This window comes from Emydura macquarii, unplaced genomic scaffold (assembly GCF_026122565.2).
Source record: "Emydura macquarii macquarii isolate MOO-44397 ecotype Brisbane River unplaced genomic scaffold, CSIRO-AGI_Emac_v2 contig_480, whole genome shotgun sequence".
In the NCBI taxonomy this organism is placed as follows: domain Eukaryota; kingdom Metazoa; phylum Chordata; order Testudines; family Chelidae; genus Emydura; species Emydura macquarii.
In genome coordinates, this window is record NW_027130617.1 from 8,703,601 (window position 1) to 8,728,685 (window position 25,085).

The 25,085-nt window shown below is 41.4% G+C and overlaps 1 protein-coding gene across 3 annotated transcripts in view; it reads right to left on the reverse strand.

The window, feature by feature from the left end:
- SLC44A3 (solute carrier family 44 member 3) overlaps nucleotides 1-25,085 on the reverse strand; it is a 63,143-nt gene that overhangs the window by 20,019 nt on the left and 18,039 nt on the right. For all 3 annotated transcript variants that reach the window (XM_067538432.1, XM_067538431.1, XM_067538433.1), the window contains exons 8-10: nucleotides 24,752-24,876; nucleotides 23,040-23,226; nucleotides 8,271-8,436 (exon numbers count right to left, since the gene is read on the reverse strand). In XM_067538432.1, coding sequence (XP_067394533.1) covers nucleotides 8,271-8,436; nucleotides 23,040-23,226; nucleotides 24,752-24,876 — 478 coding nt within the window. The remainder of the gene's footprint in view (nucleotides 1-8,270; nucleotides 8,437-23,039; nucleotides 23,227-24,751; nucleotides 24,877-25,085) is intronic.

Below are 25,085 nucleotides of genomic sequence, written 5' to 3' on the forward strand. Positions count from 1 at the left end.
CGAGAAGTGATTATTTCCCTCTATTCGGCATTGGTGAGGCCGCATTTGGAATAGTGTGTCCAGTTTTGGGCCTCCCACTACCAAAAGGATGTGGACAAGTTGGAGAGAGTCCAGCGGAGGGCAACAAAAATGATTAGGGGGCTGGAGCACAAGACTTATGAGGAGAGGCTGAGGGAACTAGGCTTGTTTAGTCTGCAGAAGAGAAGAATGAGGAGATTTGATACAGCCTTTAACTACCTGAAAGAGGGTTCCAGGGAGGATGGAGCTAGGCTGTTCTCAGTGGTGGCAGATGACAGAACAAGGAGCAATGGTCTCAAATTGCAGTGGGGGAGATCTAGGTTGGACATTAGGAAAAAGTTTTTCACTAGGAGGGTGGTGAAGCACTGGAATGGGTTACCTAGAGAGGTGGTGGAATCTCCATCTTTAGAGGATTTTAAGCTGCGGCTCGACAAAACCCTCGCTGGGATTATTTAGCTGAGGTTAGTCCTGCTTTGAGCAGGGAGTTGGACTAGATGACCTCCTGAGGTCTCTTCCAACTCTATGATTCTATTTGATTAATTAAATACATAGGCAATGACTATTTTGGTAGACTCAGTAACAGACATCATAACAGGAAAACGAACCATTGGGGGTGGGGGAGGGGAAAGGAATGTTAAAGGTAAACAAACAAAATGTATGAAAATTATACTTCCTTTAAATGCCTTTGTCCTGCTTGTCATTTTTCTAGCCCCACTGCACTCCTCACATTGTTACAAGAGGAATTCAATCTGCAGGACTGGGTCCAGTCGTTCTCAGTTAGTGGCCAAACTAAAATAAATAAGTAGTCTGGCAAGATCTTACATGCAAAATTGAGATTTACTCTCCAGTGTCACTGTAGTGATTGGGCCAAATTTTGTTTCCAATTTTTCTGATGTAACTCCACAGAAATTATATTGCATTCAACAGGATTATTTCAGATGCACAAGAAAGTATGAGATACAAAATTTAGCCTAACACGTTTAAAATATCTGGTCTACTCATAACTAAAAATGCATAATTCTACTACATTTTAGCTCGCATGTTTTGAGGTAATAACAAATATTCTAAAATCTAAATATACACATGAAAATTAACCTCATGTTTTGTCTTATAAAACTGATGTCAGAATCTCACATACACTGTTTTTTTGGTTTGCATTTTAAAGATCAGTTTAACAAGAATCATTCACAAGAAATGGCATGACACAGCTCAAGAATTTATACTAATTAACGCTCCAAAACAGGGAAATGAACTAAAAAAAATTAAATGAATGACTGAAATCAATCTTCTCAGCACAATAAATTCCCCCAAAACCATTTTGGGGACTCAGATACACTGATTACTATTCAATGTAGTTCTGCTAGCATAAAAAGGCAATGAAACCCATTTATGAGCAAACCCTAAATAATAGGCTCAATCCTGAAATATTTACTTAAGGGAAACTACATTGAGTAAGAAATTAAGTAAGGATCAGATCCTAAATCATAACTAAAATGTTCCCTCTTCATAAATGAATCCTTCAAAAGCATCAACTTTAAAATGAATAGTTACAGAAAAAATAAGAGCATAAAAAGCATGTGTCTGCACACGAAAGAAAGAGAGTGCGTGCAACTGGGTGGGGTGAGAAAAGGAAAGTCTGCAAACACATTTTTATTAAATCTTCACCACAGCAGGGATTTAAACCTTACACAGCTTAGTCAAGATAGGTACTACAGTGCTGCAATAATCCTGAGTATATCACTACAGTCCTTTCATAGCAATAACTACTTTGCAGCTATAAAGTTATATTTTTATATGCCTATGCACCACATTCTTTTAAACAGGAAATACCAGCAAAGCAGTTGCTAGTATGTAATAGTTTTGATTTTATGGCCGGGGAGCAGCTTGAGGGATGCGGATATATTTTATGTAGAGCAAAACATATTTTCTTAAAGTCATTTTTTTATGTGTCAGAAATACATATGTATTGATAAACTAACAATTTCACCCCTGTACTACTATTCTTTCCTATTCACGATAGCTTAGAATCAGACCTAGGAAAATAAAAGATTAAAGCACAGCAAGTTAAAATATTAACCAAGTTTAGAAAATAAAGGAAGGGCAAAGTTTACAGCTGTGTTAATAATTCATTTGCTGCTGAAGATAAAATGGAGACGGGAAATTATACTTTAACAGTACTGTACTTTTAACAGTACTGATTAACAAGTTAAGTTGGGTTTGCATAAGCCTGTTGCAAACCTTCTTAGTCTAGCTGAGAATTCTCATGTTCTAGTGCAGCGGCTCTCAAAAACAAAAAAAAAAAAGGAAAAAAAAGGGGGGGGGGGGGACGACTTTCGGCGGCAGCAGGGTTTCGTGGCCGTTTGCCCCTTTTCGGCGGCAGGGTTTCACGGGGGGGACGACGACACGGGACGACACGGACTTTCGGCGGCGGCGGGGTCTCGCAGCCCGGGGGGGAGGAGGGGGGCGCGGAACGACACATTCAGCGGCCTGGTACGGCTCGCATACCACCCAGCCTTCTTTGAAGTACCACCGGTAGTACGCGTACCACTGGTTGAGAACCGCTGTTCTAGTGCAATGTTCTTAGGGTTCCAGACATGTCGGAAACTGAACAAATATTTTCTTTTTAATCCCAGCTCAAAGCAGGAAGTGCCAAGTGTAAGGAAATGACCAAATTAAAATAAAAAAAAAAAGGTCCACCACCATGATAGTGATATTTGTGCCTCAAAATTTGTTTTGCCTTGAATCAGTTATTTTATCTTTATGGATTCAGACATATCCATTTCCAAGGTCTACACATTCCTGATATCACATTCTGTTCCTTCACCCACTTAGGTTAAAATTTCACACATTTTTATTATTGAAGAACCCAGTTCTGCAAACAAACACTTATTCATGTGCATAAAGTTATACATAAGCATCAGTGTTTCTAGCCATAGCCCCAGACCCTGCAATGAGCTCTATGCAGGTGGCTCTCATACCCACATGGAGCCTCACTGAAGTCAGTAGGGCTCCAAGTGGTCACAGGAGTCTGCCTGCACAAAAACAGGTCTGCCAATGAGGGCAGAGGGCAGCAAAGGCCCAGAGGCCCTATCCCACCTCTTCCACCCACGGCCCCACCCACACTCCACCCCTGCTCCGCCCCCACCCCTCCACACTCAGCCCCCCCTCCTCCCTGGCCGTAGCTTGCTGCATGCATTCCTTCTCTCCTCCCCCACTGTTTGCAGCATCCCTCCTCCTCCCCCACTCAGCCCCTCCTGCTGTCGCAGGCAACCTAGGGGAAGAGGGTGTGTGCAAGAGAGGAGGGAGTCGAGGAGGGGGAGGAGGGACACGGTAGTGAGCAGGTGGGACCTGAGGTGGAGTGGGAGCAGGGCCTGGGGCAGAATGGGGGGAGGGGTGTGGGCAGGGCTGCAGGTGGGAGAGGTGATACGGGGTGCTAGCCTCCTGCAGGGGAAGCTTCACCCGCCACCCATGGTCATAAACCTCAGCCATCCCTTTGTAGCAGGGCAGGGGCTATTGACTGTTCTGCCCTGGGGCCTGGAATTGCTGTCGGTAGGCCTGCACAGACCTCACTGTGTGACTGAGGCCTTAGTTTGAATTCTCCTTTGACATTTTTGTTTCATTGCCTATGCATTTCTTGATGTATACAGAACACACTGCACCAAATTTCTGTGAAGCTGTATTTAATACCACACCAGATATAAAACGCACAAGTGCAGCTCTCTAGTCTTGCCAATTCTCATGATTTTACAGCAAGTCTTTTGATATTTGGTGTATTTCTTAAAGCCATAGCTCCTGAAGTTAAATGATTACAGGATAGCCAGAGCTTCCATTAAAAAAAAGAAAGAAAAAAAAAAAGTTCTAGCTCTTTTGGTTATAGAACAAAGTTTGAAAATGTGACCTCAGTGCATCCTAAAGGCTCAGAAACAAGAAAGGAAATAAGAACCCAAAATGTTTTTTTTTTTTTTTTTTTTTAAACCTCATGATTTTTAAGCCAGACTCATGATTTTTGAATGCTTGCAGTTGCAATACACCTCTATGTTGCATTCAGCTCATGAAGCATTTTATAAAAGAGTTTGAGAGTGGGAATGTAAACATAAGTTTTAAAAGCTATTAAGGAATCACTAATAACTTAGTGAAACGTACGAATCTCATTTTGAAAAAGACCAGTGCAATAAAATATAACATTTGTAGTAGGGTAAACAACAGTCTTTGGACAGACAGATCTGAGTAACACGTGTAGTTGCTTCTCAGTGCTGAAAAGCTCCCAGAATATATATTTTTCATGTTATCCGTAAACACTATATTGAACAGCAAATTTCAACTATTAAAAACCTACTATCAATATTTACAGGACCGTTTGCTTATCTGCTCAAATACACTAATTTGAGTAACTGTACACTGAATTGACCTTTTACATGTACAGGGGCAAGTTTATGATCATGGGAACAAACATGCTCACAGATACTACAGATATTACTTTAAATAGACGAAGTCCTCATTGATCTTCATGTATGACCTCCTTAGTAACCAAGGGCTTGTCTACCCAGAGGGTTAGTGTGTGGCTAACCAGGGTGTGACTCTGCTGCGCACTAGCTTACTGCACACTAACTAGCCATGCAGACCGACCCTGCTACCAAACACTGAAAGTTTTGTAGTGGGATCCATGCAGCCACTTAGTGCACAGCAAGCTAGGGCACTTCAGACTCATGCCCTGGCTAGCCATGCACTAATTCTCCATGTTCACAAGCCCCAAGTGCCTGATCCTGAGAGATGCTCTCAACTGCTATTGAAGTCAAGAGGAGTTGTGGTGCTCAACAGCACCTGTCAGGGTATGTCTACACAGCAATGGGACACCCACAGCTGGCCCATGCCAGCTGACAGGCTCACAGGGCTTGGGCTGTGGGGCTGTTTCATTGCTGTGCAGACTTCTGGGCTCGGGCGGGAGCCTGGGCTCTAGGACCCTGTGAGGTGGAAGGGTCCTGAGCCCAGAAGTCTACACAGGAATGAAACAGCCTCATAGTCCAAGTTGGCTGGCATAGGCCAGCTATGGGTGTATAGCTGCTGTGTAGACATGCCCTTAGAATCAGTTCCTAAAGCCCTGCTCCTACAAACATTTTTGCACACTCTTAATTTTAAGCATGTAAGTGTTTGCAGGCTCTCATCCTAGAAACGCTTAAGCATGTGAGTAAAGTTATTTACAAGAGGCATATGGGACTGCTTGTGTGAATACAGTTACTCAACATGCTTGAGCATTTGTAGAGTTGGGTCTTCAGTAAGTAATTTTGGGTAACTAGTCAAATTCATAAAACCACGTTCTTTAAATCAGTGATGGGGGGAAGTTTGATCACAGTGAGGAGGCAACAACTACACTTAACCCCTCCACACAGCAAACTGAAAATAAATCTTTATACAAAACAAAACAAACTAATGATTTCCACAAAGGGCTTTTTCCATAAAAATGGGTTTTCAGGAGAGTAAGCTCTTTTTGCAAGTGATAAAAGAGTAGCCGTTTTATCTGAGATAAAAGCAAACAAAGTATAGTTTCAGTATTGTTGTTTTAGGTCAAACAGATGTCACCTGCAAAGTTAATCCAGCTGAAACAACTCTCTGCCCTCCCCCTTTTTAACTCTGCTTATGGACAGTGGCTGTGACGTGTCTAATGGATTTTTGTGTGTGCTGAGGAAGCAGGTTTCCTCAAGGAAAGGCTGTTCCATTTCCTATGGCCACTCACTAACTAGAAGGAAAGCCTCTTCATGGGGTATCATAAACAAAGCTCTTGTGACAAGCTTTTATGAGGCTGCACCACAGACTACATTAAAAATCACACTGCAGATTCCTGGTGGCAAATTCTTCGTTGTCAGTAAGAACTAAGATAGCTCAATGCCCTGTCTGATTTCATTAATATTGCCACTCACCTTTCTATCTCCATTACTTGACTGCCTCAGTTTATATACTTATCTGTGCTGGCAGATCGAGGGAGAGGAAGAGGGATCACCACCATTAAACAAACAAACAAACAAATAAATAAAAGGATTTTCCTTCCCTTGCACAACATTCAACACGATGTGTGTCAGCTGCCATGCAAAAGGAGTACTTGTAAGGAGAGAGATTTCAATGGAATTTGGAGCACAGAGCATGTCTACTCCAAGAGTCCAATCCTTGGAGTAGACCTGGACCTCACTCTGGTGGTGGAAAGTAGCAGGAAAGCTGGTGGGTCTAGTCTTTTGAGGATTACCTTGTGTGAAGGAATCCTCTGGGAGTGGGAAGCCAGCACAGCAGCTTCAATGCCACCTTTATAGCCCTGGATGTAGGAGGTATGACCTGGTCGTCTCCTCATTCTGGGGATCCCCAGCTTCCAGAATAGTCCTTGGGGCTGCTGGCATTCAGTGCTAATTTCCAATGATTATCGCTAACCAAAATTAATGGAGTAAAAACCTCAGGGTTTGGCCCTCCAGTGTAACTATTCATTGTTGAAGGTTGAAAAATTCAGATTTCAATAGCAGAGCCCTTCTTTGACAGGACTGCATGCCGTGCTGTACCTTCAGGCGCAAAGGGCCACTGAACTTCATACAGCTCTGTAGGGACACTAGTTACCTGGGCTGATCCTACAGTCAGGGAAAGGAGATTAAGTACGAAGTGTGAACCTCTAGTCCTGACACAGTGGGTGAAACGGTAACAGATTATATCAGCACACTGATCCCCTCCCCAAACCCTTTATAATGGGCATTTTAGATTCTGTCTAGAAACATTTTTTTAAAATCTCCACCGTTGCTAACACCAGTTCAGCCTCACCTCTACTGACAGCCCTAGAGTCGATGTGCTTCTGACAGTGTTTAAAATGCTGTGTTGATTAGACTTACTTTAAGTAGGGACAAAAAACCCAGTGCTCAGAATGGTGGTGGAAGCTGGCAGCCTGTCTCCTCTAGGGCTCCCATCATTGCTAACACCAGCAGAGTGGAACCAGTGTTAGCAACAGTAGAAAAATTTTGGAAAAAAAATCCCTGTTGTGGACAAAGTCTAAGCAGGTTTTCCTGTGGGAAGGGAGGGAGTAGAACTCATCAGTTTTCCAAAAGAACACTTTTCTATCCAAAAACGCTGATTTGTCGAAACCAAAATGTTCCGTGGGATTGTTTCGATTTGGATGAAATTCCAACGGAAATCAGGCTGGTTTCCTGACAGCTTGCCTAGTAGGTGGACAGGGAACTAAAAGCCTGGATGCCCTGAGAGCCACAGGTCCCAAACAGCTCAAGTCCCCAGATCTGAGACAGCCTGCCAGGTGGGCTCCATGGGTTCCTCACGTGGCTGCTACAGACCCCGCAGCTCCCAAGGACACTCCCGCTGGCCATACAGCAATTCTGCAAAAAAAATTCCAAGATTTTTTTGTGCGCGCATGTTCCACTATGGAACAAGAATTTTTTCAAAAAGCCTGACTTTCACAGAACAGAAAATGTGTTACCACATTTGTGTGGAATGGAGTAGAGGAAACAATGCAATGTGGTTAGAAGATCAAAAACATTCCACTGCAGTGTCGGAAATCGGAACAAAAACTGCACTGAGTTACCGAATGAAATCTGTCTTGTTTCGTGATCCAATATGAATCAAATGCAAAAAATAAAACAGGATAAATGGTGAGGAATAAATGAAATTTTTACATTCCTGCACATCTAGCTAAGGTGGTGTCTTGGTAACACAAAAAACCAAGGAAACTGGTTCTGAATACTTTTTTAAAATCTTAGTAGTGAACCTTTAACAACACTTCAAGTAAAAATATTTGCACAGCATGACAAAACATTTTCATTTGTTTTCAAGAACAAACTTTAGAGGCTTATTTAGCCACACAGATGAAAAGCCTGTCGGGAGGGACGGAAAAGAAATCAAGTCACACTACTTGTGAATTACTCTGGGGCTGTGTGTTACATTTTTACTTAGAACTACTGAAGTTTACTGAGAAAAAGTTAAAATTAACCTGGGTTTTGTCAGTTGAGTTGCATTGGCTTGCACCAGGGCTTAACTTGGCCCAGTATTTTCTAGAACTTAAAGTGGTGACCCATATTAATGTCACATAAGATCTCATTCGAGACATTGCAATGAGCTGCTTGACTTTCTAGTCTCACATTCTTAGAATAACTTAGCTCCCAAGATATTACCCTAAAAATAAATTCAAGACATTTTATAGTGGTTTTCTTAAAAACAGACTGAAAGTAAATGCTAAGAAAACACAAACTACACAAGAAGGTCAATTCTGCACATACCGGTTAAAATAGCAAGTAACCACTGCTCCAGCAATAGTCATTTGCTGACAAGCCAGGATGAATTCACTAGTCCAGATAAGGCCAACTAAATGGTACCACCACATGTAGCGAATGCCAGACAGAACTGTATATTCTACTTGCCCTCCTGAAATGACTCGTGCACTACCTGAAAAGCCAAAGATATCACAATATTAATTATAACTCAGCAAACTTAAACATGTCCCATATGCCCCATATTCACTTTTCTTCAGTTAAGTTATAAATAGAATCCAGCTGTTATTTAATTCTAGCAATCTTTACTAAAGCACACAAATCATTTTGAGAAAAATATTCTAATAGGACCAAATGCCTCAGTTTTAAATCAGGTCATTTTTAAAGCTGCCATTAAGTCAACAGGAACTGTGTCTGAGTAATGATTTAGGAGTAACCAGGTAAGAATTTCAGGATGTACTCTAAATTAATACTTAAGAAATAAACAAAAATTCTTCACGATCAAAATCTGAAATGAGATTAAAGATCAATTACAAAAGTGTCTAAAAATTAAGATTTCATTTATGCAGACAACATTATACTAAAAGAGCAGGAAGATAAAGATTGCAGGAAAAGATTAAGGATACATATGTACTATTGAAATAAAATAGAATAAAGTATGTGTTATAGCTGTGACAAAACTAGGTTTTAGACAGACAAAATAACAGACAAAATAAACAAAAACCAATCCAAAAGTGAATTATATTGCTTTATTTTTAAAAACAGAATGTAGACATCTTTTAGGTAATAAGAACTCTAAGGTTATTTGCATCAGTTGCGTACACTTGAAGAACACTAACTCACTTTCACATCTAATTATGCCTGCAAATTTTTTCTCCACTTTTGTTGATAAAAGGTGAGCATATTTGTTAAACAAATGATGACCTTACACAAAAGCCTAAAAGTAGCTACAAACAAAATTAGTGATGTATAGTCCCAACGCTGAGATCAAGCTGGGCATTCCCATTTATAACACCTGAATTTGAACTTTTGTTTAGGAGCAGAATGGATTAGAGACAGAACATTTTTGGTGGAGGGTCACTGGATCTGGAACTTACTCTCTATTGATTTGCCAAGGCTCAAATTTGCTGACCTTAAGGATGCATCTGTTCACCCAAGGGAGGAATTCTCTAAGGGTGAGCTGTGGATTCTTTGGTACTAACTTCCAGTACAGTACTGCTATTGTCAATGTCAACTATGAGTGGAGGGCAATATAAGGAATTGTCTACTGATGCTACCTAGTGTGGCATTGTGCTTTATTCCTGTAAGATTGCCCAGAGGCCTGTGCAATGGGTCCATATTTATAAACAATATTGATATAAAGTGATAGACAGTATGGTGTGTCTGTGTTTCTTTGTTTTAGAGATTTTTCCCATGGCCATAGATTTCATGTTTTAGTTTATGGTCTAATGGTTAGGGCAGAGAACTGGGAGTCAAAACAAATGGGTTCTACCAAATTCATGTAGATCTTGTTCTCATTGTTTCCTGAATTAAGAGTCACACCCTGCAACACGATGCAGCTGGATGAGACTACTAAAAAAAGTTCACACTGACTAGTTAATTGTTGCTGTGAGGCAATTGTTGAAGTGAAGACATTGACACATGCTCTGGTTGTTTCATGTCCAGAAAGATGTATTCAGTTTTAGCTAAACAGGAAAGCACTACTATGAGGTACAGGCATTTTAGAGAGGTTAGGCCTCTGCTGACCTTGGAAAACTTACGTATTGTGCACCGCTGTAAGAATATTCATTCACTGGAATATTGCTGTTGAAATTTGGTTCCAATGCTTTTTAGATCTGTGAAAATTCAAGTTACTTTACAAGTGGAAAAACCTCTGGTACTATCTCTTGTGGTTTTTGTTTTTGTTTTTTTAATTTTAAGTACAGATCCAAGAGTTATTTTTCTTTCTCAGACAATTTTGAAGTGGAGCACATTTCCACAAGCCATCAAAGTAAATTTCATCAGCTACACTGTACATTTGAGTCTCATTCTCACTTCTGAGCATTTCTCAACTCCTTTAACTTTTTCTACACTTTTAGGGTCCTATGTTCTTACATGTACAACGAGCCAAACATGCTCAGACATCAATAGTAATCATTACCAGTGGCAACTGTGCAAACGATGCAGTAGATAAGATAAACAGAAATCTCTTCAGTCTTCAATTTCATTTGGAGAGGTCATTTCCTTCAATAGCAGAACTGAGGATTTTTTTCTGGTGTGCAACCTTTACTTATGAACTTACCTATCATGCAAATTGTTAGCATATTTTACCTCTGCATCAATAGATTACTTACACTGATTAATAAATGTCTGCATCGTAAACTGTAATTCCATTGCTCTTACCAAGCCACTGCCATTTAAAATAATGACTAACAACAACAGCCTTGGCTTTACAGATTTTGCCACAGGCTAGTATTGGGTGGATGTGTATCACTGCCCTCTGCTGGATGTCATCATGTGTCAGTGATCACTTTATTTGCTGAGCAAGAGGAGCCAAAGATAATGTGCTGTATTCCCTCTTGGTGCATGTTTGTGACTGACTGATACCCTTTGTGTCTATAGTTACCAAGCATGTACAAATCTGATGACCGAATCGTGAACTATATTATTTTTCATATGTAAAGAGAATATATTGGTAGCATAGCTCAAACAGCACGGATCTTTCCGACATCCTATTAAAAATTACATTTCCTCTTCTCGTTGTTCCAGTGTGATCTGGTCATGAAGGCACAAAAAACAGAACAAAACCTCAGAATGGTTCTACTTTGTCTGCAGAACATTTTTCTTCCAGCAGTAGAACAACAACAGAGGTCATTCACTGAAAATCAATCTTGCCAGTGCAGCCATTTGACAATTCCAAGTGGTTAATAAGTGACTAAAATCCCCATTGTTGAGCCATGACATTGCAGAAAGCTGCCCAATGTATATATACTTTTCTTAGATTTGTTGCTCTGATGCAAATACTTCAGAAAAGCATTGGTCAAATACCAAGATGCTGCCATAACATTTTTCAGAAGGACTTTGAAAAGTTCCTCCATCTGATTCAGTAGCACAATACTACAGCCTTGTATCAGTCAAAGCAAAAGAGATGTGCAATATGAGGAGGTTACCTGCCTGTAACTGGAGGTTCTTCGAGATGTGTGGTCCCTATTTGGGTGATTCAGTGAGAGCACAGAGCGCGATATTCAGGTCCCAAGAAGGGGTAGGTTTTAGCACTGGTGGAAAGGCATTGAGCAAAGCCATGAGGAAACGAACAGGTTGGGTGAATGAAGATGAAGGAACTGTTCACTGTGGGGAGGAAGGCACTGAGCAACACCAGGTGGACCTGTGTGGAGGAGTGGGTGAGACCCGACAATTTGAGTTGGAGAAGATAATCTAGGAGGATAGGAATGGAGATGAAATCCAGCAGATAATGGTGGCAGTGTTCCCAGGTGGTGAGGTACATCAATTCTGCCTGAGAGAAGGCTCTGGTGGATGGCCTCCTGCTGCGCACGAGGACATCATGTAGCAAGATGGAGCATACCCTGTCTACATGCGAGCTCCATCCAAATACCAAACCATGAGGTGGAGCAGGCTCAGGCTGGAGTCATCCCTGCGCCTATGTGAAGAGATCTAGGTGGATGCGGAGGGGGCAAGCCCACCCAAAGGGCGGGTGCATATGCCCCTATGGCCTCACCCCAATAAAGATGATTGTTGGGTAGGTACGAAGACTGATTTTTCTTCGGTGATACAAATGCACAGATCGGGAAGCAAATCATAAAGTGTCTGGACAGCTGAGAGGAGGTGGTTATGTGACATTGCAATGAGGAACCAGTCATCCAGGTAGGGAAACGGAGTGGCCGAGGCCTAGCATGTGGGCTGCAACAATGGCAAAGACTTTTGTGAATACCCAGGGAGTGGTGGTGATACTGAAGGGGAGGACAGGGAACTGATAATGGGAGTGACCAACCATAAAACAGAAATTTCCAGAGAACCAGGTGAATGTCGATGTGAAAATATGCATCTTTCATATTGAGAGCTGTGAACCAGGCTCCCTGAGATAGGGAAGGGATAATGAGGGGGAATGTGACCATCCAGAACGTGAATTTTCATATGAACCTGTTGAGTAACTGGAGGTCAAGAAAACGTCAGTAGCCATCTCCCTATCTCAAAATAAAGAAATACGGGGAATAAAATCCACAGGCTTGGTAATACAGGGTGACTCACTCTATGGCACCCTTCTGGAGAAGGCATCTGCTTCCTTTCACAGATCTTGATGGGAGGAATCTCCACGGCCATCGTCGGGCAGGCGACAAAGTTGGAACCAAGTACCCCTGGTGAACGATGATCAGCACCCACCGGTCTGTGGTGATCTTACCCCAATTGTGGGAGAACAGCAAGATGACCCGGGGCACCGTGGAAGGATAGGAGGAGGTTTGTGGTTCTCAATGAATGCATCAAAACTGCTGCTTAGATTGACGTTGCAGAAGGGTCAATGGAGCAGAGTAGTGGAGCCACTGAGCATGGTGGTGACATCAGGATGGCCCCTGTTGTCTTTGAAAGTAGAGTGGGTAGGGCGTGTGGGCGAAAGGACGACCTCTGCTGCCTCCAGGTCAGGACTAGGGTATAAATGTCAAGAGACTGCAGAGTGGAACAAGAATCCTTGAGTGAATGTAAGGATTCATCTGTCTGGTCACTGAAAAGTTTTTGGTTAGCAAAGGGGAGATCCTCAAGTGTGGTCTGGACCTCCTTAGGGAACCCAGACGATTGAAGCCAGGAGTCTGATTGGAGTATGAGGCTGTTTGCCAGCAACCGTGATGTAGTGTCGGTGGCATCCACTGCTCATCTTGGTGACCAGCTTCCAGCAGCATCTGGAAGTTTTGTTGCTTAACTGGAGGTAGAAGAGCCTGAAACTCTGAGAGCTTGGAGTAGGTGAGAAAGTCGTATTTCACCAACAGGGCCTGGTAGTTGCCGATACAGAACTGGAGTCCCTCAGAAGAGTAGACTTTTCTATCCAAATGTCCAGTTCTTTTGCCGCTCTGGCCAGAGATGTAGATTTGAGGTGTTGTTGGTGAGCGCGTTCAGTCGTCATGTAGTTTAAGCTACCAGCAGGTTGAGGGTTGGGTGGCTGAAAAGGAAGTCCATGACCTTAGATGGGACAAAGTATCATCCCTCTGTGCGCTTAGGAGCATAGAAGGCTGGTGTAGGCCAGACTGACTGCACCAGTTGCAGGATGGCCTCATGAATGGGGAGGGCAGTCCAGGAGGACGCTGGTGGTTGCAGAATATCAAGGAGCTGGTTTTATGGGTCCTGGACCACTTCCACCATGAGGCAGAGAGCTGTAGCCACTCGCTGAAGCAGGTAGTGGTATTATTTATGGTCACCACGAGGGGAAAAGGAGAGTGGAATCAGCATGTCATCCAGCGATGATGAGGCTCCAGTAGGGATCAGCAGTACCAACGGTACTAGCTGCACGTCTTCCTCGGGTTCATTGTAAATGAAGGAAGGCTCAGTACAAGCAGGGGATGGTCAGTAAGATGCCACCGGTGGAACCCCACAGTCCTGATACGGGTGCCAGGGAGGCCAATAGGGCCAAGCATATGGGTCTCCGGGCATCAATGGTCCCTGGGGATATTTGAAGCACGGCTTGGGTTAGGGTCATAGACCGGAGGATAGGGTGGTTGGCACCTGGGACCGGGCTGCAAGATTGGGCAGGAGAACAGGAGGGATCTGGCTCTGAGAAGCACTTGGACTCGGTGCATGGGTCCAGTAGGGGCGGAGCCAACGGTGCCAGTGGTGCAAAGCGAGTGGAAGAAGCATTCTGCTCAGAGAGGGGCAGGAGAGGGTCATCCTCCAGAGAAGGCAGGACCAAGGTGCTCGGGGGACTGGAGAGCAGTGGGGAACCTGGCTATGGGATCAGCAGCATCAGCGGTTCCAGACATCCGGGCATGTGGGGAACCACATGTGGTAGTCTGGAGGGGCCTGGTGGCATTGACGGTGACGATGGTGCTAGACTGGTGACAATGGCTGAAGGCTGCACTGGTGAATCATGTCAGTGCTTCGCTTTGTGCTCCATTCAAGGCTTCTTGGGAGCTGGAGCTGCTGGTTGTCATGCGACTTCTCACCCGACCTGGCTCAGGGAGGCAGTGCTGTGTTTTGGGACAGACCCCATTAGGGAGCTGCACTTACGCTCATGTCCAGGCTTCTTATGCTCATGGTGGGTCTTCACAGGCTGTGGCAGCACCAATAGCTCTGGTGTCCAGCAGAAAGATGGAGGGGCACTCACCAGTGGTGAGGGACACAGTTCCAGCGGATCCACTGGTCCCAGATCCAACTGTGCACATAGACGCATAGCCTCTTCCATTAGGAACTTGCAGAAATGAAGTTCTCTAGCTTCTCACGTCCTGAGCGGGAACAATCGGCAGCTAGTGCAACGGGTGACAATGTGGGGTTTGCCGAGGCAGTAAAGGCACTGTTGGTGCACATTGCTCACAAAGAAGGAGCGTGGCCACAAAGCACAATTTTTTAAACCAACTTGCTGGGGCATAATCCCCTGCAAGGGGGGGGGATCTCCCTGATGGGGAAAGAAGTACAAGAAAGAGCCTAATTAACGACGAGTCAATCAGATACTACATACGATTATAAATAACTATATATAAGGAAAAATGGACAGTCAGCTCTCTTAGCAAGCTAAAAGCACAGAGGAATAGGGATTCCAACTGTAGCCAGAAGGAGGGAACTGGTGTGGCATTGACCCGCACAGTCTTTTATAGCCTCAGATGAGTGCATGCAGACAATGCACGTGCTGGTCAATGGACTCTACTACAAAACTGTTCCGGCTCCGACGCATGGCACACATGTGCACCCACACTTTTGGAATCCATATAGGGACCATCACTTGAAGAACATACAATATATTTTGTGATTTGTGTCAGATATTCTACGGGGGTTGTTGGAGCTTTTGCTGAGGTCTAGAGCAGAAGGAAGTTTTAAATGGTTGGAACGCCTACGGAACTGGGAATAATATTTTCCTCAATTTATCAATTCCATTGTTGGCAACAAAGAACAATTGGCCAGAAAGTAGTAACTCAGAACCAATTTCCCAGTTGTTGCTACTATGAAAGTATTTTCCACTTTAATGCTTCCTGCTGCAAAGTCGGGAAAGGTTTCACTATTGTTCTATATAAAGTTTGTGCTTCCTCCCAACTGAATGTACTTTGTAGCTGCACCTTTTCCACATGACAGAATTTACAATTAAAGTTAGCTGGATTTAGTTGGAATGTTGTAGACCATTCAAGAAATTTGCTTTTACAACTGGTTTATCTGTAGCACATCTTTACTGTGATAGTTTTACTCCCCATTATACTCAGAGATACATTTTCATTATGTGAAAATCTCATCTAGCACTCTTATCTTATACTTATGCTCAGTATCCTATTCCTGATGTGGATTTCATGGTTTACATCAGATTTAAACATAAGAACATATATTGCAGTACCACTACTGGAATATCACAAGGCCACTTCTAATTCTACAATAAAACACAGCACAAGCCTGATGAAGTAGCATCAATCAATGTGATGCTATACCATAATCCCTATCGTCTTTTCCAAATCTCCATTGAGCTCCATTCCCATTAGAATATATAGTTACTCTCGGTGCCACTTAATTTTTGTGCTAACTCCAGTCTATTGGCATCTCTCCTGACTAACATCTGGCATTTGTCCCAGTCATATGGGTTTGCAATTCACTTGGCTTCTGCTGCTCTTATAGCCCCTGATTTAGCAAGGTACTTATGCAAGTGCCTAACTTGAAATACATGAGCAACCTTACTTCCGTGAGACTACTACTCATGTATTCCAAGTTAGGCATGTGCTTAAGTACCTTGCTCAACTGGGGCGATTATCCCAAGGAGTTAGCCTCTTCTCAATATAACAGTAGATATTAAGAATGACATAAACAAGGTGATCTGTATGGATGCACAAAGATCACAGGTGAAAAATGGATCAGAGACTGTAAATATTACAGAACTACAAGCAGCACAAGGGAAACATTAAGAACAGGTGCAGTACAGTAGCAATCCAGTTTCACTAGCCCATCTTGTCAAGCTGCACATAACTAAAAATAACTAACTGATGTTATCATACATATTTTCATCATTCTCAAAATGATAAGCCTCATGTAAAAGTAAGTGAGTATTTATCTGAAAATTATAAACTGCTATAACAGAAAGGTAAAAATTTTACCAACTGAGCCCAATCTGAAAAAAACACAGAAGGCCAGAGTTCTCAAATGATCAGCACCTGGAGGTTCACAGAAGTATTCTGATCTCCCTCAAAAAACCCAGAAAAATCAAAGGGCAGGAAAAAGTTTTCTTCCATCTCCACATCAGCTGATTCTGGAGAGTGGAAATACAAAGCTGTTTGGCTAATATACTATGGAACATGAATGTTGTAAAACCTAGATGACAGTTTATGGTAAAAAGTGTATTGAAAAACAAACAAACTATATATATATTTGCAGACTGTCAAAGTACTATTTATTTTAGAGTAGAAAGATCTCCCCCTGCCCTCCGCTGTATGGAGTAGTCAGGTTCTACACCCTTAATCTCCTGCTAACTTTTGGCCATTTTACATTTACACAAAAAAAAAAAAAAAAAAAAAAGTTTCTCTCCCTCACATGCAAGAAATATACAGAATTAATCAGGAAAATTGTTAAACTGATTTACACAAAATTTGCTGTCCATTGCACAAAATAAACTGATTTTACTCTAATCTTTTTCAGTTACAATAATCTTAAGTGTTATTTGAAACAGAGTAAGAGGTAAAGAAATCATCCAGACAAAAACGTATCTTTAAAATTAACATTGTGCCTTTAACCTATTATAACATTAAAGGAGGAGCAAGCAAGTCAATCCCCCAGCAGTATTCTCAAATTGACTATGCAGATATTTATCAAATAAGCTTTAAAAGTTATGAAACACATTAGGATAAATAGAGCACAGCATCATATTATACTTCTGCCAACCCTAATTCCATTTAGGACAGATTTTCACACCCGTAGTCATGTAATGAAGAAATTTACTACACACCACGTAGTCTTACTGATATCAGTGGGGCTATTTGCACAGCAAGGATGGATAAAAATCAAATGAATTTTTTGGAAAAAAAAATTTAAATCAAATGTTGATATTATTTAGCTTTACTTTTTAAAATAAAGCTGTTTAAAATGAAATCTGAATTTAATCCAAAACATGTGAAGACCCAACCTTATTATAGTCTCTTAAAAAGTTAAATAAAAAATAAATATGCTGCATCCATGAGCCTTTACCAAAAACCCAGAGTTAAAGGTTGCTTTTCTATATAGAAAGAATGAGGGGGGAACCATCTAATTTTTGAGGACAAGCATTATAAATATGGCACAACAGGTCATGTACCATATGAAGGGCTTGAGATTGGGGGGGACCCACAGGCTGTGCTAATTGGTTCAGTATTATCTAATAAAAATAAATGGTATATGCTATTATGTGTTTAATTAAATTCTAGTTACCATCCTAATGCAGCTTGACACAAATCATGAGCAAAAAGTTATTTAGTCAATAAGCAATATATTATTTGCCATTTTCTAACATACTAAAAATGTAAAATTAATAAGAATCTGAAAATATTAAGCTATAGAACTGCTTAAATAAATATATCAAGTTATAGCATACGCTCCTAGGTAGCAAAAAATGCATCAAATCTAGTATAAAGGCTCCAGTTAGTTGCAAATCAACAAGTTGTAATGGTGATATCAACCAATGAGAATGCACCTTAGAAAACAGCTGAAATACAAATGGAAAAGTTGATTAAAATCAATGATTTCAATCAAGACTTTTCTCTTGGGGATTTAAATTATTATTTAAATTGCGGATTTAAAATTACTTTGATTTAAATCAATACATCCTGTGAAGAACTATCACATGGCCCTGACCCAGCAAATGATTTTAGCACATGTTTAAGTGCTTTTTTGGATTAGGGCCAACACGAGTAAGGGTGTCAGGAACTGGCTCTTACAGAGCAGCATATGGATTAAACACTCAGGATTTAATGATTTTGAAATATGAACACCTGAACTGTTACCTAATGGTTAGAACATGGCACTGGGAGTCAGAATGACTATTATATTCTTTGCTCTTACTGCCCTCCTGTGTAAAAAGGATTTTCGGAGGCTCAGTTGTTCTCTGTATTTGAACTCCTTTGCACTTTGAACTCCTCTGATGAAAGTCAGTACATAAGTGCAAAATAATATTAATCTGAATAAAGTATATGAGAATTGTAACAGTTCAAGCACTAATGGAAGAGGAATGAAAATGCGTTACTCATAAGAATGTTTTTCAAACTACATTAATGGCATCTAGTGGATTATGGGTGTTACTACAGTGATCAGGTATTTATAGTAGTAAATGTAAAAAAGAAAATGGAACTGGTAGTAACAGACAAATATCATTTGAATTAACAATAGTCACTGTGATATACTGTAATGTTATAACCTGAATAGAAGCAGAATTAAAGTTGATAAAAGCTCATTTGCAATTAGGAAAAACAACTGAACACATTGGTTGATATTTCTGTACCTAATCCAGTGGTCCCCAAACTGTGGGGCGCACTCCCCTCAGGAAATGCAGAAGAATGTTCAGGGGGGCCCAGAAGGGCCCAGGCAGCCCCCAGATGGGGCGGGAAAGGAGCACCACCCAGCCCGCTCTGCTCCCAGCTGGGCCCTGGTGTTGGCTCCCGGTCCCGTTTCCGGTGCTAGCCCCTGGCTCCTGGGTGGGGGTAGCACAGACCAGGTAAAGGTGGAGGCATGGACCAAAAACGTCTGGGGACCACTGACTTATTCTAGCACCTACTTCAAACACTTGCACTGTCACTTCAGTTTGTTCTAAGTAACAGGCACAGTCTCACTGTAAATATTAATTCTTTAACTGACTAAATGGCTGAAAATTACAACTATTGACACATCTTTTAAAAACAACCCAGACATAGATTGAAATATAACGAAGCCTGCAGCAACACTTAGGAAACACCCAACTGTATCATTTTTCACTTCTCATCAAGTTGATTCTGTTACACTAGCTATAATATTTATAGCCTCCAACTCTCTTTTGTATCCCTAAGAGACTAAAACTTTTTGAACATGTTGGACTCACTCGGCATTTTCCAAATTTAGATTTAACAAGAACAAACTTCCCACTCAGTCTTTTGTTGCATAATAGAGAATCACAGCGAAGATTCCTTTGGGTTTTGTGCATTCTCTCATAATCAGCTCTGCTTAAATGAAGAATGTTTGTGTTGTTTCCTCTAGCATTCCTGGCCATTAATATTTCAAATTTAGTTCATTCTGATTCATTCTACCTTACTGCTACCAGCTTTATTAGAGTTACTGTGGTTTATGTGACTAATACCCTGTACTTAGATCTAACCTCTGACCAAGTAGAGCTGTTCAACAAACGGCATGAAAAGCAATCCTATACTACCTAACAATGAGCAGTTACACCCTTACAGCTTTAATGCACAACCTTTATCCAAATTAATAAAAGGCCTTAACCTGAATCAAACTGACCACTAAAGCTCCGATGGCCTCCTGAGATACACCAATGCACAGACCGTTCCTGATTCTGAAAGCCATGCTTCTCTTTCAGTAACAACCACATAATGCAGTGTCTGGCATTCCCAGGCCACATGTGAACATCACCAATAAGGGGCAAAAATTACAGACTAAGAGGAGTGCACTGAAGCAGCATCCATGACATCTCAAAGCAAAGCAAATCTGTCCCAGGAGAACTGATGTTCAGTTAGCCAGGAAAGATTCATGAAAAGGCTACTGGGGCTAAAAATTTGGTGCCTCTGTGCCGAACAACTTTGAAGAAGCAGCAAGTCACCCACCAGACAAATGCTTCAAGCAAGTGTTTCTGAAATACCTCAACAGTTGGGGATGGAGCAGGAAGAAGGGGAGAAAGAGCGAATCTCTCCACAAACCTGCAGAGTTTTCCATCAATAGCTGGGAAGAGAGGGCCCCTTCAACCACACTTTATTAGTGATTATGAGAGGACAGACATCCCCAAATGCTCTATACTAAAAACAAAAGATTGTCCTAGACCTGTCCATTTCCTCTCAGGTCTGCACAGGGAAGTTATAGGGAAGGAGGACAGGGAAGAGATGAAGACAACAACATATCCTTAATAAGATGTAACAGAGCCTGCTTATGTTCTGTTTTTCCATACACAGACAGCAAATATGGTTGCTCACAGCCCGAATGACTTATTTTCCTTACTCTCAAATAACATATGAATGAACAAAAGTAAAATTTTCATGACAAAATCATAATGCATCTCTCCTCTGTAACATTCTGCATCAACTCCATTCCACAAAAGACTAGCTACCTCTCTAGAAAGCAGATACTGTAAGTTTAAAACAAACAGAAAACAAAAGCATAACTACATACCCAGCCGTTTGCATGAGGTGTTTCCCCCAGAGAACAGACACCTCCCATTAAGCTCACTTTCCTTCTATGGGGACGCACATGAAGCCAACCTCACAAGGGCAGCCTGCTGCAAAGTCAAGGGTCAGAACCTTCCACATTCTATCCACTTCAGAAGGGGAGAACACCTCATAATGACAAGGCCCTAAGTAATCTTTTCATGTTCAAACTCCTGGTCTTCTTACAGGCCTTTTATTTTAAGATTACATATACTTTTAAAAAAAAATCTCTATGGTACTTTCTCTGACTTCTCTGGGAAGCTTGAAGCAGCACAGAGGAATCACTCAACTAGCTCAAACTGCTTCTGTTATACCAGCCAAAATAATTATAGCTTCTCATGCCATCAGGCCTGTGTGTCACCCCTCACACACATCACTATCATCTCCCCACCTGTTTCTTTGGCCTGTCCCTATAGCAGACTTAAAATCCCCATTTCCTGGTTTAACTGCATTCATCTTTCCTTTCACAGCCCTCTTTTGTTAACCTTCTCACTCTCTACTGTGTATGCCAGTGGATTCACAACTCAAGGATAACTTTTCTGATTGTATTTCCCTCCTTCATTACTAATCTAAACACAAGCCAGAAAGTCTGCAGTTATTTTTGCTATTTATTAAGATGTTATTAAGAAGTGCTCTGGACACTGGCTACCCTTCTTTACTCAGTATTCATTATTCACTCACCTGCCTTGAATGAGAACTGTAAGTGCTTTCAATAAAATGCATGTTATCTAGTTTGACTGTGGTATGTGGAAGTACTTTTTGTCTGAATGCTGCGGTCATAGAAGGCATTGAATCTCAGGCTATGTCCACACTTACAGCAGAATGTGGAGTACATATACTACATGCCCCCCTAGCCTGGATATAAGTAGCAGTGTAGATGGTGGGGCACTGCTTAGGTGAATAAAGATATCCCTGAACCTACACATACCCTATGGCTCTCTATATGCCAAAGCAGTGCCTCTCCCCTATCTACACTGCTAAAAATAGTAGTATCCTGCTACCAGAACCTTTCCCCACTGCAGGGAAAGGCTCCAGCAGCATGGAAAGGCTTTGGCGCCGGGGTGGGGGAAAGAGAAGCAGAGTGGAAAGGCTTTGGCAGACAGGAGGCAGCGGAGAAAGACTCCAGCAGCTTCCCGCTGCTGCAGCCTTTTCACTGTGGTGTGCAGCTACACTCCATAAGGAGTGTGGACGCAGCCTGCTTTTCACTATGGCATGTAGCTACATGTACGTGCCGCTGCCAGTGTAGACAAAGCCTATAGCGCAAGAACTCCAAGTTCTTTACCCACGGAAGAAGTACAACATCCACAGTAACAGTACAAGCTTCCCCACTACAACATCAATTGTACCTCACGCCTCTTCTGAAAAGATTACTCAGTTCCTGGCCTCTCTACTGAGACTGCTCTCAAGTATGCCAACTGTGATATAGTTACCTGTCCACTACATATTAAACAGAGACCACCATTCTTGTTTCACATGCACCCTCATTTGATAGTAATGCCTTTTGATCACTACCAACCTTACCTAAGCCAAATTTGGGCTGCAATTCATACATGAAAGGTTTTTGTTTTGGTTTGGTATTCTGGCCCTTTTCAGCCCAAGAGTTATCAAGTCCCTTCTAATTTTTTTTCCCTAGAACTGGAACAAATGCCTGACAGAGCACAGGTTTAAAATATGAGCTCCATCTCTCCCAGTCTCATCCCTCCTCCTCCTTCTCCTATCTTATCTATATAGTCATTCTTTCTGAGTCCTCTGCTGGAATGCCATTTTGTAATTTCTTACAGCAATATTCTTCAGAGTAATTTTACATCTTTCACAGGAGGAGAGGCCCTTTTTTGTTGTTCCCGTAGTAGAAACACATTAATTTCACAACAGCTGTACTAAATCAAAACACTCCCCCTTTCTGTTATGCTCCCCACTTACAAAAAGCAACCACATACTTTGAATCCAGAATGACACTTTAGATTATGAGAACAATAAAGAACAAAAGAAAAGTCTCTGTGTGGGTGCATAAGTGTCTCTCTCCTCTAACATGCTATATTACCTATGCCTCACAAAACAGTAGCCACTTTTGCAGTACTCCTACAAATGGAATGGTGAAGTAAACAGAAAACAAGATCATAACACAGGTATATCACAACATATCTTACACCTTGTACATTAACACCATAGGTCCCGTGTTTAAAGACCAAATTTAAAAACCAGATAATGTACACCCATGACCATGGAAAATACAATTACATACCTGCAGTTCCTAAGCTAAGTAGCACAGCAACCCAGAACACCCAGAAGAAAATGAGAATCAAAAAGGTCCACAGTGGCTGGAACAGTAGTGAAGGGATGCTGCTAATTGTTTTATTAGCAACCTGAAAGAGCTGTACAGTCAGCTGAATCCTGTCCCTTAGTACAAATATGAGGGAAAGGAGAACAATCTATTAAAAGAGATGAAAAACCAATCAGAAAAAGAGTAAACTAAAAATTTCTTTCTTAACAAATTATCAGAAATTGTCAGATTTTGTAGGGGGAGCGTGGTGCAGATTTCACAAAGAGACTGCAGCAGAACATCTCTTTTCATAAAACTATGAAGCACTAAAAACACTCTTTGAAACACTATACAAGCTGAACAGATTTCTAAGACCACGGAAGACAATCTTATTTCCATATAGGTCAATCAATAGTTTTACCATTGATAGCATGATAAGACCTTTTATATGGGAGAGCACTGGACTTAAAAGAAATTGATCTGTCTGTTGCATTTGGAGAAACGTGCATGCAAAGTTGCACCCTGTTTGAAGAAATAACTTTCTTCCAAAAAACTTGTGTCCTTGATCTTTAACACTGAACTGTAAACAATGCTAAATGACACAGTACACTAGAAATTATCAAGTAATAAACATTCATAATAGAAGTTGCTTCACCACTTTTCTAGCTTGTTCTACAAAGATGTAACCAGGAGCAGTGGATGTATTCAGAGTTTTACAAATGGCAAAAGCACTACACTAGAACAAATCTGGATTCAAAGAAACATTTTCTTATTCTTTTATTTAATAGAGAAGAAGTGCAGAGCCTGCTGTCTGATAATGTAGAGATTATGCAAGCAATCTAGTGTGTATCACGATTATATTAGGTCACTTTAACACAATACAGACTGTACATGGTGTGTAAGCACATTTTATTTTAAAGAAACATTAATGTAACTGACTCACTTCCCAAAAAGTATGAAGTGTTCACACACTGATACAGGGCTGCGAGCATCTTCTCATAGCTAAATAAGGTGAAACATTCACTTTAACAGCATAAAGCCATAGTAGTCAGGCTGTGTGCGCACAGGAAATGGATGTCAGGAAGGCAAAAATTCAGCACCACAGCTTGTGGTCAAAACACTGACCTGCAGCACCAAGCTTCCAGCCCACTGTAGGCTGCTGCCCTTTTGTGCCACTTACAATATACGTTGAGTCCACAGGATTTACACTGAAATGGATACAGTCAACTCATCATCAACTTAACTGAGAATGGCCTATAGACCCACACTGCAATAGTGTGCACAGGGCATCAGTCCACCAGGACAGCTGCTGCTCTGCTGGCACGTGTCCTATAGTCCTAGCACAGGATTTAAGTTTGTGGAGAGCCTTGCACGGACCCTACATAACACAGCTGAATTTCACCATAAAAATGTAAGAAAAGGCAAATAATTATAAACAGATCTTATTTGGCTGCAAATAGAAAACAGAATGCACTAGAGCGCAATCCACAAAGGGATAAACTGACAAAGGTTGAATCATGACGACACAGCCTCAGTTATTCTACAATGAAGTTTCCACTTTTCAATTATTCAAAAGTTTAAATAAATGAGGGAGCATATGCTCTTACTTTGTTGTAATATAGTTTTATTTCAAGATTTCAGATTACAATCCCTAACACTAAGATTTCTAACAATTATTCTGTAAAATTTCTCACCGTAATCACTGTAGATACAATAGCAAATCCAAGTAAAAATTTTACATTTTCCTTTTCAGTTTCCAGTTCTATGCTTGGGTCGTTGGTGTAGTCATAGTACAGCCACCAGAGAACACCTGAAACAACTAGAACAAACATAACATGAAGATGCAGACAGTGCTTCACAAGTGACCGGCAAGCTAATGTGTACATGTCTATGGCTCTGTTGCCCTTTCCTCTCAAATGCCAGATAAACTGAAGAATGGACTAGTGCAGCACAGAGCGAGAAACGTTAGGTGTACATGTACATATCCGTGACCACAAAGAAAAATTGTGCAGCTAGTTTGCTATTTTA